The following is a 14,950-nucleotide window of genomic DNA, read 5'->3' as shown; positions in this document are numbered from 1 at the left end:
GGTGTTAAATATTTCCATGAGCACTGTGCACAGTTGATCGGCACAGCCTTTTAACACTTTGCTCAGTATGTTGTCTGGGCCAGCAGCCTGCCTGTGGTTCACCTTCCTTACCTCTCTTCTTACCTCCTCTGTGCTGAGGCTGAGTACAGCATCCATCTCATCAGTGGGTAGCTTTAGTGTCAACCTGGTGTTTCTTTCCTCAAATTTACCAAAGCAGATATTCAAACTGTCCAGGAATTCGATGCTGTCCTCACACTGTGCTGACCTGATTTTGTAGTCAGTGATCTCCTGTATGTCTTGCCAGGTGTATCCTACTCCACACAGGACTCTGACTGCATCTGAGCAGTTTTCATGAGACCACTGGCTTAGCTCTGAATCTGTGATGCATGAAGAGTCTGAGGCAGTGAAGGATAAAGTCCTGGGATGGAGCCAACAACAAAGTAGTTTGATACTCTGCTCTCAGTGGATAAGCTATAATCCTACTTGTTACCTAGGAGGCCAACCCCTATATCGCTGGATCTAAGGAACCTGCAAATGCCAGGGACACGCTTCCCAAAGAAGAAGTAGGCAGCTCCAACAAAGGTACCCCCGAAGTCAGCAGAGTGGAGGATGTCAAGGACAGGGATCAGTGCCTACACCCCAAAAGCTGACAACCTGGTATGGAGGTGCTTGTCCAGAGAGTCACTCAACTTCAAAGGTCTCCACATTGAGTGTGTCTAATTTAAAACACCAGGAGCTAAGCTGAAAGTAACAATCGACTATAGTATGCAGACTCAAAAATAAGTGCTGGCTCCAAAACTACACGTGCCAAACCTTGGACCAGGAAAGGAGTGACAATGAGAGATGAAAGGCCAATCCGATCAACCCTCAAAATGGAGGGAAATGGGAAGACACCCATCTGTGCGCCTCCAAAAATGCCCTTATCACGGATCACAATCAAGTTTCAGTGTACTCCTGAAGGATCACAGCAAAAACGTAGGAAGTGTCAAAGACAGAAAATGAGACAGTTCCCTCTCAGAAGTTGTTTAACTAACAATTCTTTTTGGGATCACTTTGAACAATGAAGTTGACAGAGCCAAAGAAGATTTTGTTGGTGAAGATGTAAATGATTTCAGCCTTGCTGCCTTTGGAGCCAAAGAAGCAGCTACTTCATTACACTTTTCTCTTCTGGGATTTACCTTATTTCTCTCTCTTCATTTCCCCTCTGACCCTCTCTTTTCTTTGTCCTTTTTTTTTTGGGGGGGACTTGTTTGGCTCGGGATCTGGAGTCAGAAACTCTTTAATAATAAGCTTATTTCTTCAGTACAAAAAAGAACAAATACCTAAAGATTTACATAGTGAACAAATCAGCAGGTAAATGATCCACCCCAAGTCCATCACAACTCATGTGTGTCCAGGGGGGATTTTTGTGGCCCTATTTTTGAAGTTCTTCTCCTTATCCATGACTGTAAAAAAATACAGATACACACAGAAAAAACAATAAACATAGCAAACCCTAATACACTAACAGCTATGAAGGCTATACAAATTATGTGAAAAATACAAACACACACACACACAGACACGCTTTCTTATAGATTCATAGCTGTTTACTAAGCTAACGACCACAAGGGCATGCTTAAGCTTAGCTATCCATCCCAAATCTCTGACAAGTTCTGGTACCCTTGATAAGTGTAAGCAGGGGCTTGGGGAGATGAAACATTTACAAGCAGGCACTGGGAGATGAACCATTTACAGGTTGCCTGTGTCCATTGCAGACATAACTCCCAAACCGGGGATGAATTTCCTGTTTCCGATCCAACTGTCCAAGTTGCACTAGAATTGGGTTAGGGAGGAACTCTGCTTCACATGGATGAGGAGTCTGTTCCAGAGACGAGGTAGCCTCTGGGATACACATCAGTCTCTCTAGCAGGTCCTATTTATGTCAAAGGCAAGGTTTAAGTCTTCAGAATGAGTAATTCTGGTGCTGTTTGTTTTGTGGAGTGGGGTCTGACAATGCCTTGGATGCCAGGCATTAATCTCCCTTCAACAGCCTGTAGAAGACAGAATAGAAGGATAGGGCCTTGAGGTGGTCTGCACAGGGCACTTTATTTACGCCCTGTATTATTTTAGTGAGGAACCTCTGTGGACATTCCAGTTATTTGATATGTCTGGTTAGGTACACACAAAAGAGTGCACTGTACTTAATGACAGGTATGATGAATGCAGAATACAGTGGAACAATGACTTCCTTGGACCTAAATGCCATACCTTAGTTTATAAGTTGTGCAGCACAGATTAATTGCCTCAGTACTGCAGACAAGTGCTATTCAAAGGCTAGATTACTGTCTATGTATGTCCCCAAGTCCCTGACTACTGTGTCAACGCTAAGGGGTGTGTTGTCAATATGACATTTATCATGGGTGGATGACTTCCCGAAGGATACTATTATGCATTTACTGGCATTTAGTTTTAGTCCATAGCTCTAACACCAGTAGTTTGTCTATGTTAGCCCTTCCTACAAAACATTTTTGTCAGTGTGGAATTCAATGACAGCTCCTAATTTGCAATCTGCAAATTTAGTCAGTCAAAGACTGCTGATATTGGCCTTGACTTCAGAGAAGTAAATGCCAAAATGGAGCGATCCAAGGAATGATCCCTGAGAGACTCCACTTGAGATTGGCCTCTTTATATAGAGATGGGCCCCCTCCCCCAATTCTAACTTCCAAGGTCCTGTCTGTAAACCAGTTGGCTATCCACCAGGTGAGATGAGGATTTGTACCTAACCTCTTGAGTTTATCAATAATGTCTGAGTGTGGTACTGTGTCAAATAACTTGACAAGGTCAAGGTAGGCGGTGTGAACTATTCTGCCCGCATCCATGGCTTTGGTGACCTTCTCAAAGAAGTTCACCAGGTTGAGTAGGCATGACATGCCCTTGACGAAACCCAACTGGGTTGGGTCCAGTGCCTGCAGGTTTACTATATCACTGTTGATAATTTCCATGATAATTCTTTCCATGGCTTTGCACATAAAACTAGTGAGACTTAATGGGTCTGTAGTTTCCAGGATCTGTAGATGGCCCACCTTTGTGAAGAGGGATGACTGCTGCTGTTCTCCTTTCATGAGGCACACAGCCTGTTTGGAGACTACACTTAAAAACAATTCCAGTTGGCCTGATAGGTCATGTTTCATACTTAGAAGGCATCCTGGGATTTTGTCTGGGCCCACTGATGCAGTGTTCTTGGCCTTAAGGAATCTAGACAGACAGCAATGCTAGGCCTAGGAAAAGATTTGACAGGAAAATTTCAACAAGACACTCTGAAAAAGTGTTAAAGGGATAGAAAAATGGCACAGAAAGGTTAGCAAACAATTAAGAACACTGAAGATTAATTTCAATAGGTGGAACACTTAACTTTCCATTGTGAGACCTGCAACCAATCACTTTGGCAGTAAGTGAGATTTGAGGTAGCTTCACCCACAGATGCATTATGGGAGGGGAAACAAATTAAAGGGGCTCAAGGTTGGAATGCTAGTTTTGCCATCACAGATCTGACAAGCAGCCCAAAGACCTATCAGTCGAACTGAATGGATGGGATGAATAGAATTAATACTGGATAAAATGCAGACAGTAAGAAAACTACATATAAAGACTGAAATATGTTTCTTAATTATCCTGTTTATTTCTCATATGATTTGCTTTTTATTATTATACCATGCAAACTACTTTATGCTTGCACAGACAGACAAAGCTCAAACTATGACCCAGGCAACTCGAAGTAAACTAGCAGCTCAGGCATCTGTTGCTGCTGGCACAGGGGAGGAAAGGAATGAAGAGGCTTAACCCACTCTCCTCTTTTCAGAGCTCAGGATCCATATTTGCAACAGAAGCCCTCGTGTAGACACAGGATGACATGGATGTGTCTGACTACAAGAGGAGATGACAATCTGATCATGTCCCATGACCAGGCATGGATAAAAATTATAACACTCACTCTACACTAACCCCTTTGTACACTAATGAGCATGCAAATGGGGTCAACAGGGTTTAAGTAGAAAACCTTGCTCTGCTGTAAAGATGACAGTCCAGCCTCCCAGTTTGTCTGAGCCTTACTCCCAGAGTTCAAAGGTAATTGCAGGATTAATGCAATGGCTGGAAGAAGCACCAATGGTAATAATTAAAAAAAAAATCAAATGTCTCTCCTTGAGTGCCACCAGCTGGTAGGTTTTCCCTGTTATGCACAAAGGCAGGTAGTTTCAGTTTAATAGAGAGAATTAAAGACAAAGTTTTTTTATGCAGTTCTCTTGGTGTATCATGACCCCTCCATCAACAATAGCAAAGTCCATTCACAGCTTAACAAAAATAATAATTTTCTTTATGGACTACCTGAAGGTTAGCCACTTCAGACAAAGTCATCTACATGGCAAGCAAATATACCAGTAACATTAATATTATTTTCTATCCAGTAGAATACTGAAGGGCTAACCTATGACAGTCTTCCTTCTGATTTAAAATATCTTTCACTTTGTTCTACCAACAGAGCAAAGTGTCAGGTAATAAAGACAATGAGATGAGCAACCAACCCTGTGCACATCTGGCAAATGAGGTCTGCAATATCCAAAACAGCAGAATGACATAGGTCTACCTCACAGATATATGAGCAGTATAATGCTACTTACCACTCAGAATCATAGCAAAACACAACTGAGATGACCATTAGAAAAACAGCAAGAACCCTGCACAACAGCCCATACTGCTATCCCAAAGCAGTACACTACAAAAATGAAGTGTGACCACCAGCTGCTTCCATCGCAAAACAGCAGGGGTTTCTACTGGCATCCATCCACCTCAAGATTCATAAAATTTGATACTACACTGTCTTCATGTGCAGCTGAGTGTACACAAAGCTTAGGTGATACTGCGCTGTCTTCATGTGCAACTTGGTGTACACAAAACTTAGAAGATACTGCACTGTCTTCATGTGCAGCTGAGTATACATAAAGCTTAGGTGATACTGGGCTGTCTTCATGTGCAACTGCATCTACACAAAGCTTAGGTAATACTGCACTGTGTTCATGTGCAACTGGGTACACGTAAAGCTTAGAAGATATTGCATTGTCTTCATGTGCAGCAGGTGTACATAAAGCTTAGGTGATACTGTGTTGTCTTCATGTGCAGCTGGGTGTACATAAAGCTTAGGTGATACTGTGCTGTCTTCATGTGCAGCTGGGTGTACATAAAGCTTAGGTGATGCTGCCCTGACATGTGCAGCTGGGTGTGCACAAAGCTTAGGTGATACTGCGCTGTCTTCATGTGCAGCTGGGTGTACACAAAGCTTATGTGACACTGCACTGTCTTCATGTGCAGTTGGGTGCACACAAAGGTTAGGTGATACTGGGCTGTCTTCATGTGCAACTGGGTGTACATATAGCTTAGGTGATACTGTGCTGTCTTCATGTGCAACTGGGTGTACACAAAGCTTAGGTGATACTGCCCTGTCATGTGCAACTGGGTGTACACAAAGCTTAGGTGATACTGCCCTGTCATGTGCGGCTGGGTGTACACAAAGCTTAGGTGATAATGTGCCTGACCTGCAGGCTTGACATTGCTCCTTTGATGTGTTCTGCAAAGCCTGCTCCTCTACTCTTATCTGTAACCTGTTCAAACATGAGGATGCTGTGGGCACTCCATTCCTAAGGGTTACCAATTACCTGGACCATCAGTGGCACATTAGCATGCCTCCACAGTGACTGACACATACTAGCAACACGCACTGCTCACAGAATTTATCAGCAGCACTTGGGCATGCCCCCTGCTACCCAGATTGTCACATGCAAAAAACAGAGCACTACAGACATCAAAGTCAGTAGCACTGTAGTAATGCACCTCCCCAGCCATCATACATCAGCAGTAGGATCAACAACACTACAGCATGTCCCCCCCCAATGACATTCACACGTCAGCAGCAAGCATGCCCTAAAATACTCCATGCAACGAACTGCCCACATATGTCAGTATAAATTGTTATGAAGTGCCATGTGTCAACTGCAGGGTGTGTTGTTCACTGCAGTATTAGAGGCACTGCTGCTATCACCCTTAACATCACATACCACACAACAAGGACACTTGTCCATGTCTACAGTGTCCTGATGTGCAGCCTAAACCAAAGACACATGAAACAATAGGTCAGGGGTACTACCAGAGTGATAAATAGTTTCAGGAGCTACAAGAGCACAAATTCACTTGAAGTGCACTAAGGGGTTTGATTTTTGTGGAACAAAGATAGGGACAGTCAACACTCCACAAAGTAGGTGTGGCACACTCCTCAGTCATATTAGCAAACCACCATACAGAGTCAAAGGCTCTGATGTAAGCAAAACCTTTACATACATCTGAATATGCCTTTATATGAAGCTCAGAATGCTCCAATGAGCCTCCTTTTCATTCAGAACAAGGGGTTCATTTCTTTATTCACTATAAGGGGTTCATGAAATGACTGGTAAAACATAAAAATCTTCAAATTAAAACATTTAGATACATCTGCAGTGCTGTGCCCTCCTGATACAAGAACATGTCACACTACTCAGTAACGTATCTGCTGTGCAGGTAAAGGATGCAATGTCTGTGCATGTCTATATGGAAGACAATGTACATTTCCTACAGAAGCTTAAAAAGAAGGAATACACTGTCACGTATTGTATCAGGAGCAAAAAAGTCTCCCAAATTTTACAGTGACTTTCTGTTTCTAAGTACCCATTAAAAATCCAATCTACTAAAGACTGGCACTAAAAAGTGTGATCAGAAAACTTGACTGCTCAGATAAATAGTGAAATTTACTCCAACATTTTATAAGTATTTATGCAGTGTTGTAACCGATCTCCCCCCTCACACACCCTTGCTTCACAATACATATATACAAACTTTGAGATCACTGCACTTCAGGGTAACAGGAAGTCAGTGAGAAACTGCAAAATTACAGACACATAACATGTTACTGTTTATCACTACTGTGCCACATTTCTGTCTAGTGCCCTGTTTGCAAACACTGAACTCCTAAATCAGATTGTGCAAAGTCTGTTAAACGTCTTTTGTGAGACCAGAAAAGGAATCGGTTGACTCTGTATGCAAATACGATCTGCAGCAGATGTAACATCATACCAACCACAGACAAGTACAGAAATGCATTAACAGAGCACTTCACAGTGTACTCCTTATGGTACACCTCCCACATTGTAATTATAATTGTATGATTCAGTGTATCCCATCTAAGTGAAAACATCTGCCGTTCTTTCCAAGTCAGATGAGTTGTGCTTAGTAAAACATATTGCTAGTCTGTCATCTGCACAGTTATCATTGGGTCTATATTACATCACCGAACGCTTAAAAAAGCGAACGGTTATTAAGCAACCTTATGCAAGCGAAAGCTTACAATATCGAACTGTCAGAACAGAGATTTTTTTCCAAGGGAAAAAAATCACTGTTCCAACAAAAAAAAAAAAAAAAACACTTTATAATATTACATTAAGTGGGGGGCTTTGCCCCCCCCCCCCACACACACACTCTACTTAAATATACCAACTCCGAGACCGCACTACAGTGCCAAAAACGGCAAAGTACCGAAGCAGCCAAGCAAATTCTTTCCCAGGGAAAGAATTTGCTTACATGCCGCTTCGATATTTTGCCGTTTCAGTCTTTTATGTTCGAGCAAAACGCATTTGAAAGAATGCGTCTTCATTCTTCTAATAGGAACCCTTATCATAATGTATCTTTTCAGTGTTGATAAATCTCAGATGTGCCTAGTTACTAACTTTGTGTCAATCACCCCATCAATTTTCAAACCTTCATTTCAGACACATGGTACAGAGAAGTGAACCTTCCTTTACCTCATATTGAATGGAGCCATCAGTCGAACAACATACTGACGATCTTTTGGGAGCTTGAGCTTTGGGATCTTGGAAGGATCAAAGTCTGGTGGATAGTATTTCTATAAACAAAACAAACATATGCATTATAAAAGTTAATTTCTGCAGAAATATGTTTTCTACTACAACAAAATCATCTTTAAGGATTGGATCAAGAACAGAACATACAGAACTAATGGAAATTACATTTCATGTGCAACTACAAAGCCCAAAAATTGTTCTCTCACTTCTTACAAAAGCCAAAAGAAAAGCACTCTGAATCCTCAGGGGAAAAAAAGAGAGATTTAGATGCTGTAAGACTTAACAGGATGTACAGACAACAGCAACATATCATGGGTCTCAAGCAAAGGATTTTTCTTCCAGTGGCCTACCTTTTCCACCCATGTATGCACATTTCTATCTTCCCATGAGAACTTCATGTTCCAGTTTATTTCTTCCTGCCTGCCCCAAATCTTCTTCACCAGATTGTCTTCTGCTTTTCTGCACATGTGCCTGAGCCACCGTACTCTGAGCCACCGTACTCTGTATTCTTTCATTTTTTTTCTGTAATTGGAGATACTTTTGCTTCTGCTCTGATATCTTCATTTCTTCACCTGGAATACAGTGTGCATCCTACCACCCATCTCAGGCACTTCATTTCCATCACCTCTAGCTTCTTCATCTGCTCTGCTTTTACTGCCCATGTTCTGTACCATACAACAGTACCGGTCAACACCACTGTTTTGTACGCTTTACTTTTTAGCTTCTTTGGCATTCTTCCGTCATACACTACTCCCCAACACTCTGTGCTAGTTGGCTGCAGCCCCTCTGAATCTAAGGCTGACCTCCCCATTCAGACTTCCATGTGTGTGTGTTACTATGGATGAATATATTTTTCCTATCCCAATTATTACTGCACCACAATTGCAGACAAAGTGTAATTTAGCATGCTTAGTTTTAATTGTTTCCTACCATGTAATTCAAAATGCTGCGCTTCAACTGTTTCCTCACCATGTTAATTCAACATGCTCAGTTTTGTTTCCCACAATGTACTTCAACATGCTGAGTTTCAAACATTTCCCACAATATATTTCAACATGCTGAGTTTCAAACATTTCCCACAATGTACTTCAACATGCTGAGTTTCAAACATTTCCCACAATGTACTTCAACATGCTGAGTTTCAAACATTTCCCACAGTGTACTTCAACATGCTGAGTTTCAAACATTTCCCACAATGTACTTCAACATGCTGAGTTTCAAACATTTCCCACAGTGTACTTCAACATGCTGAGTTTCAAACATTTCCCACAGTGTACTTCAACATGCTGAGTTTCAAACATTTCCCACAGTGTACTTCAACATGCTGAGTTTCAAACATTTCCCACAATGTACTTCAACATGCTGAGTTTCAAACATTTTCCACAATGTACTTCAACATGCTGAGTTTCAAACATTTCCCACAATGTACTTCAACATGCTGAGTTTCAAACATTTCCCACAATGTACTTCAACATGCTGAGTTTCAAACATTTCCCACAATGTACTTCAACATGCTGAGTTTCAAACATTTCCCACAATGTACTTCAACATGCTGAGTTTCAAACATTTCCCACAATGTACTTCAACATGCTGAGTTTCAAACATTTCCCACAATGTACTTCAACATGCTGAGTTTCAAACATTTCCCACAATGTACTTCAACATGCTGAGTTTCAAACATTTCCCACAATGTACTTCAACATGCTGAGTTTCAAACATTTCCCACAATGTACTTCAACATGCTGAGTTTCAAACATTGCCTATAATCAGGGAAGTGTTTTTTTTTTTGAATTCCCTACAATGTATTTCAGCATGCTGAGTTTCAAACATTTCCCACAATGTATTTCAGCATGCTGATCTTCAAACATTCCATATAATCACAGAAGAGTTTTTTTTTTTTTTAGAATTCCCTACAATGCATTTCAGCATGCCGAGTTTCAAATGTTTCCCAACATATAAATCAACATGCTGATCTTCAAATGCTTCCCAACATGTAATTCAATATGCTGAGTTTTAATTGCTTTCTACAATGCAGTTCAACATCCTAAGCTTCAAATGTTTCCCACAATGTATTTAAGCAAGCTGAGCTTTAAATGTTTCTAAAATGTCCTATTTTTCTGCCTTCTCATCCTCTGCCTGATAACTAGTTATCTTAATTTATTTAAAGAAAGGCCTATCCCAAGCTTTAAAGTCATTGAACAATGCCCAATTCTTCTTCTGTCTATCCTGGAATTATCTAGTAATTTTGTTAATGAGTAGTTTGTGTGTATAGTGTTCGATGTTCAAGTTGTCTTTGCACTCATTCTGCAGGTTCTTTGCCCATATATTTAACTATTTAGTGTTTCCCTGAAGTTTTAGCTTCATCCACTCCTTCATATCTGTTCTGACGTATGCCCTAATTTATCTCTTGTATAACACTGTTTTGGGTTAATGACACTGCTTGTGTTATATTTACTTAACAGCAAGTAAAAAGATGTCCACTCTTTTTTTTTAATAACTATCAATATTTCAGGCAATTTCAGGACTTCTCATAGCAGATGATTGAACACCGGGCTAAATAGCTGTTCCAGCATGGGAACTGATATTTTACCAGAAGCTGGTAATTGCTAATATTAGAAATATGCAGTGTTTGCTAAGAAAAAAACAAATTATGGATATCTTCAAGGTGAAAAAATAAATACAATCCAAAAAAAAAAATAAAGGAAGGAACAATGGTTGTAGAGGACCTTGTGGCAGAACAGCAGAAGCAGATCAGGCTGCAACAAATGTACCAAAACTTAATCTGAATAAACTGGGGGGGAAAGGGTACACAAAATGCATGCTGAATATTTAAAATAAGTGGGATACATGGAGTATTTCAAATCAAATAATAAAAGACAGGAGGAGATTGAATGGGTGTTAAGTATGCAGTCTGATGACTTGATGTAGTTTCAAAAATCAGAAGCTGCCATGAGAGAGAAAGAGAGAGAGAGACACACACAACATCAGAACAAAAGGTGTTCCAGGAAGATAATAAATTTAAGTTAGCCAAGTTGGAGGGTGAGTCTAGAAGAGAAAATATGAGACTGTCTGCCATCCTTGAGAAACTGGGGGGGGGGGGTGCTGACTGAATATATTTTATGAAAACTCAGACATGCAGTTGGACTGATATTCCTCCAAAAGGAGCTCCAAACTAAGAGGGTGCATTGCTTTTATGTATCCAGTTTGGGCACTATAAGTCAAAGATCTGTACTTTTGTAAAGTTGCAAGCTTACCACCAAAAGAGTTGTTACGTTCCAAATTGAAGCAGAAAGAAAAATATTGACTATACAGGGAAACAAGAGTTTTTGTAGAGAATAACTACTCTGGACATACCAGGTGGAAGAGAAGCAAATACATTCCATACTAAGAGGATTGAAAAGCAAGACTGAGATTTAAACTGCTTTATCCAGCTATTTTGAAGTTTGTCCCATGTGGAACTAAGACTGTCATGGAGGCTGAACAAGCCTGTAGGAAGTAAAACAAGTACATGCATCACAGTAAGATCTAGCCATCAAAAGGGGATACTTCAAACCAGGTTTCGGCTTATAAACTGTTGATGCTGGTGGTCAAAATGTTAATGCACCACTTAAACAATTTCCAATTTTCTAGAAAAAAATGTTGGCTCAACAGAAGTATATGTAGTTCCTCATTAAAAGGCTTTGTGCTGTCACAAAGTTGCATTATATATTTTAGTGACTTATTATTTGGTTGGGTTATGGTCATTCACTACCTGTCGTGTTACTAGGTTTTACTATTTATTTCAAGTGTTATACATTTTCTGATAGTCATGTCTTGTAAATCTTGTAAAACTAGTCATTTTTGATTGTTGTTTTTTTTAGCTTCAATAGGCTCAATACATGACCTAAATGGGCATTTTTGAATGGCTTTAAATAGTAAGTGGTGTGTCTAATATTAAACTTTAGTTTTGATGAAGTCCTATGTTTTAAGGACAAAAGCACGCAAAGTTGTATATTTGAGAATAAATTTCATTTGGTGCAATTTTTTACTTGTCATGTTGTTTGTTCACTATCCCTGCTGTTATAGTGTGTGTGTGTGCTTTTGGATTATTGATATTTTCTGTAGCATTTGCTACCTTAGATCTTAGAAGGATGTTTAGAAACTGACTAAAGAAACCAAGAAGAGTCTAGACTTGATCCAGCGACCAATAATAAGGACTCAAAAAGATGAACCAAGACCAGTGATGGAGTGGACTTATTGAACTAGTAGAAGAACTGAAATACATAATTCTTACTAGGGGACTCAGTGGGAGAAACAAAAAGCATAAATCCCCCTTGTATAACTACTGATGAAATGTGCTTTATGCAAGAAGGATACATCCAAAAAGGGGAGTAAGAAGTGAATGAAGGTATTGGAAATATAGTGAATTTCTTAAACAAACAGGGAAAAAAAGCATAAATCCCATTTAGCGTAGTTTCTGTGAAATTCTTTATTAAGAATTTGACTGTCTGTATTAGAAGGCAATGAAAATGGGAACATGTCTAATGCACAACTAATGGAAAGTAAGAACATTTTCCTTTATCACCTGGGAGTTTACAATTTAAACTGTAAAATTCTACTGAAGTTACAATGGCATAATTTTCTGTACTTCTATATGGATCTACCTGTTAAGACCGACAAGCGAAAACACCACCAACGAGATCACCGACACCAAAACTGAAAGTTCAAAAACACGAACGTTCACATGCCCGACAAAGCACAATCCCGACAGTCCGAAAAAAAACACACACAACAAAAGCACACCAAAAACCTTACAGACCTACACTAAACCTTACAGACACAACTATCTATGCACTAACCTTAACCCAAGCCCTAACCCTAAGATCCGTCACTATCGCACACTTACCTTACCCTCACCCTAACATTAAAGTCCGTCACCATTGCACATTTACACAGTCGCGTTCATTTCACGTGTCAGAGTTTTCAGCGTTGGGATTGCAAACTGTCAAGTATTTCCGTTGTCGGTGTTTTCGCTTGTCGGTCTTCTCAGGTAGACCCTTCTATATAGCCTGCATTGTAGTTATTGGGGGTTAACTGAGCACTGAATACTTCAAAAAAAAGTATATAAAAATGTTTTTTCTATTGTTTAGAAGTCTTATGGTCAAGTTGGATATAGATACAGAAAAGGTACAGAAAAGCAGTTTAGAGCAATACTACTTAACCATATAGCAGTTGCTGGGGGGACATGACTTGAATGAAGACTGACTAGCTTTAAGAATAATTTATGAAAATGTGACTTGCCTTATGTAATGTTAATATAGGTCAAAAACTATAGTGGTATCTATAAATTGGGTAGAATTGGGTATTTTATTTTTGGAATGATTTTAAAATGCACAAGAAGAAAAGAAAACCTCTCTTGTACAGGTTTCTAAGATGAATGGAGGCATAATTTCCAGAGGTAAAAGTATATTTTGTGGGAAATTCTAACTGAAGGACTTGCACATAACTGCCAGAAGTAAGCAAAAGAGCCCAGGAGGTCCAGGAATCTAATTACGGGATATCTAGACTGCTTGTTGAGAGCGACATTTTCAGAGATCAAGAGATATGGTAATTAGCTCTTTAAATGGGGTAATGCTACATAACTTTAAATAATGTAACAAATACAAGAGAATTATCTAGGATTATATTATATTATACTGCTCTTAGGGGGCATGGCCAAGATAGCTAACTGAGAACAGCAACTGGTGAAAGCTCTGTGGCTGAAAATGTTCTAGTACAGAAAATGTAATAAGAAAAATGTAAATCTGAAGATACTTGCTAATTTGATTCATTAATAGTCAGAGAAAAGATTTATAGCTTCAAGTTCTTCAAAAGCAATATTTTTTCTGTCAGAATTTCAACTGTTTGGTTATGAGGACAGACTCTAACACGAGTCACTCAAGAAATGGTATTCAGGATTCTTGTGTTAAAAAAGAAATTTGGTCAATATTACCTAGTATACAGGATATATTACTTAAAACAGACAAACTAGACACAAAACTGGAATGTTTCAAAGAAGAGACCAGAAAGAGGATGGAACACTTAGAAGCTATTATGAAACAACAAGGGGCACAAATCAGCAGTATAGAAGAGACTCTGAATGATCATGAAAGCAGAATGACTCATGGTGAGTCTCAGACTGAATGTCTTTTAAAACAAAATAACTAGCTCGTAGAAAAATGCAATGATTTGCAAAATAGACTGAATGAAATAACATTAGAATTTATAGTATACCTGAAAAGTATGAGGGAGACAATATAATAAACTTCTTAACTACCTGGCTACACAAAACATTAAATTTACCTGAAACTTTATCTTTTGGAATTGAAAGAGCACACAGATCCCTAAGAACACCTTGCAAGAAGGAAAAAACTCACCACCATGCTCAATTATAGTTAATTTCTTAGCTTAGAAAAAGACTGATTATTAAAAGCAGCATGCTCTAGCCCACCTATTAAAACAGGTGAACACGTAGTCAGATTTGACAATTGTTATTCCAGTAAAGTAATGAGTAAAAGAAAATCCTGTTTACCATTGATCAAGGAACTTAAAAAGAATATTAAAGTCACGTTGGTATTTCCTTCAAAGATCAAATTATTATTTTATGAAGAAATTAAATATTTAACACACCACAGGAAGCATCCACTTTTGTTAACAGTAATAAAATACTTAATACTGAAGAAATGGAGTGGAAAAGTCCATCTCTAAAGAGACAGTGAGCTGAATTCTTGGAAAACTGCTTCTAAAACTAAAAAGCCTAAAAACAAATGACTCTTCATCATTGATTGCTGGACTATTATTTTCTGAAACAACAGATCTGCCTTTTAAATTCAGAGGTTCGTAGATTAGTACTAGGCTAACTGCCCTTGTGGGCCATTTTAAGCCTAGACAATTACCTCATGTGAGAATCAAACCCAGCACCTTGTGTCTGCAAGGTAAATATCTTAACTATTATGCCAACCTCCCAGGTTTGTATTGGGCTTTAAGCCTCAAAACATATTTAAGCATGT

The 14,950-nt window shown here is 39.3% G+C and overlaps 1 protein-coding gene across 1 annotated transcript in view; it reads right to left on the bottom strand.

The window, feature by feature from the left end:
- Window positions 1-14,950, bottom strand: part of YJU2 (YJU2 splicing factor homolog) — a 484,871-nt gene that overhangs the window by 436,453 nt on the left and 33,468 nt on the right. The window contains exon 2 of the mRNA XM_044072064.1: window positions 7,863-7,963. Coding sequence (XP_043927999.1) covers window positions 7,863-7,963 — 101 coding nt within the window. The remainder of the gene's footprint in view (window positions 1-7,862; window positions 7,964-14,950) is intronic.

The sequence above is a fragment of the Protopterus annectens genome, chromosome 5.part0, assembly GCF_019279795.1.
Source record: "Protopterus annectens isolate FY-2018-M chromosome 5.part0, PAN1.0, whole genome shotgun sequence".
Lineage (NCBI taxonomy): Eukaryota > Metazoa > Chordata > Ceratodontiformes > Protopteridae > Protopterus > Protopterus annectens.
The sequence above is the reverse complement of the archived record's forward strand: the minus strand, read 5'-3'. Positions and strand labels throughout refer to the sequence as shown.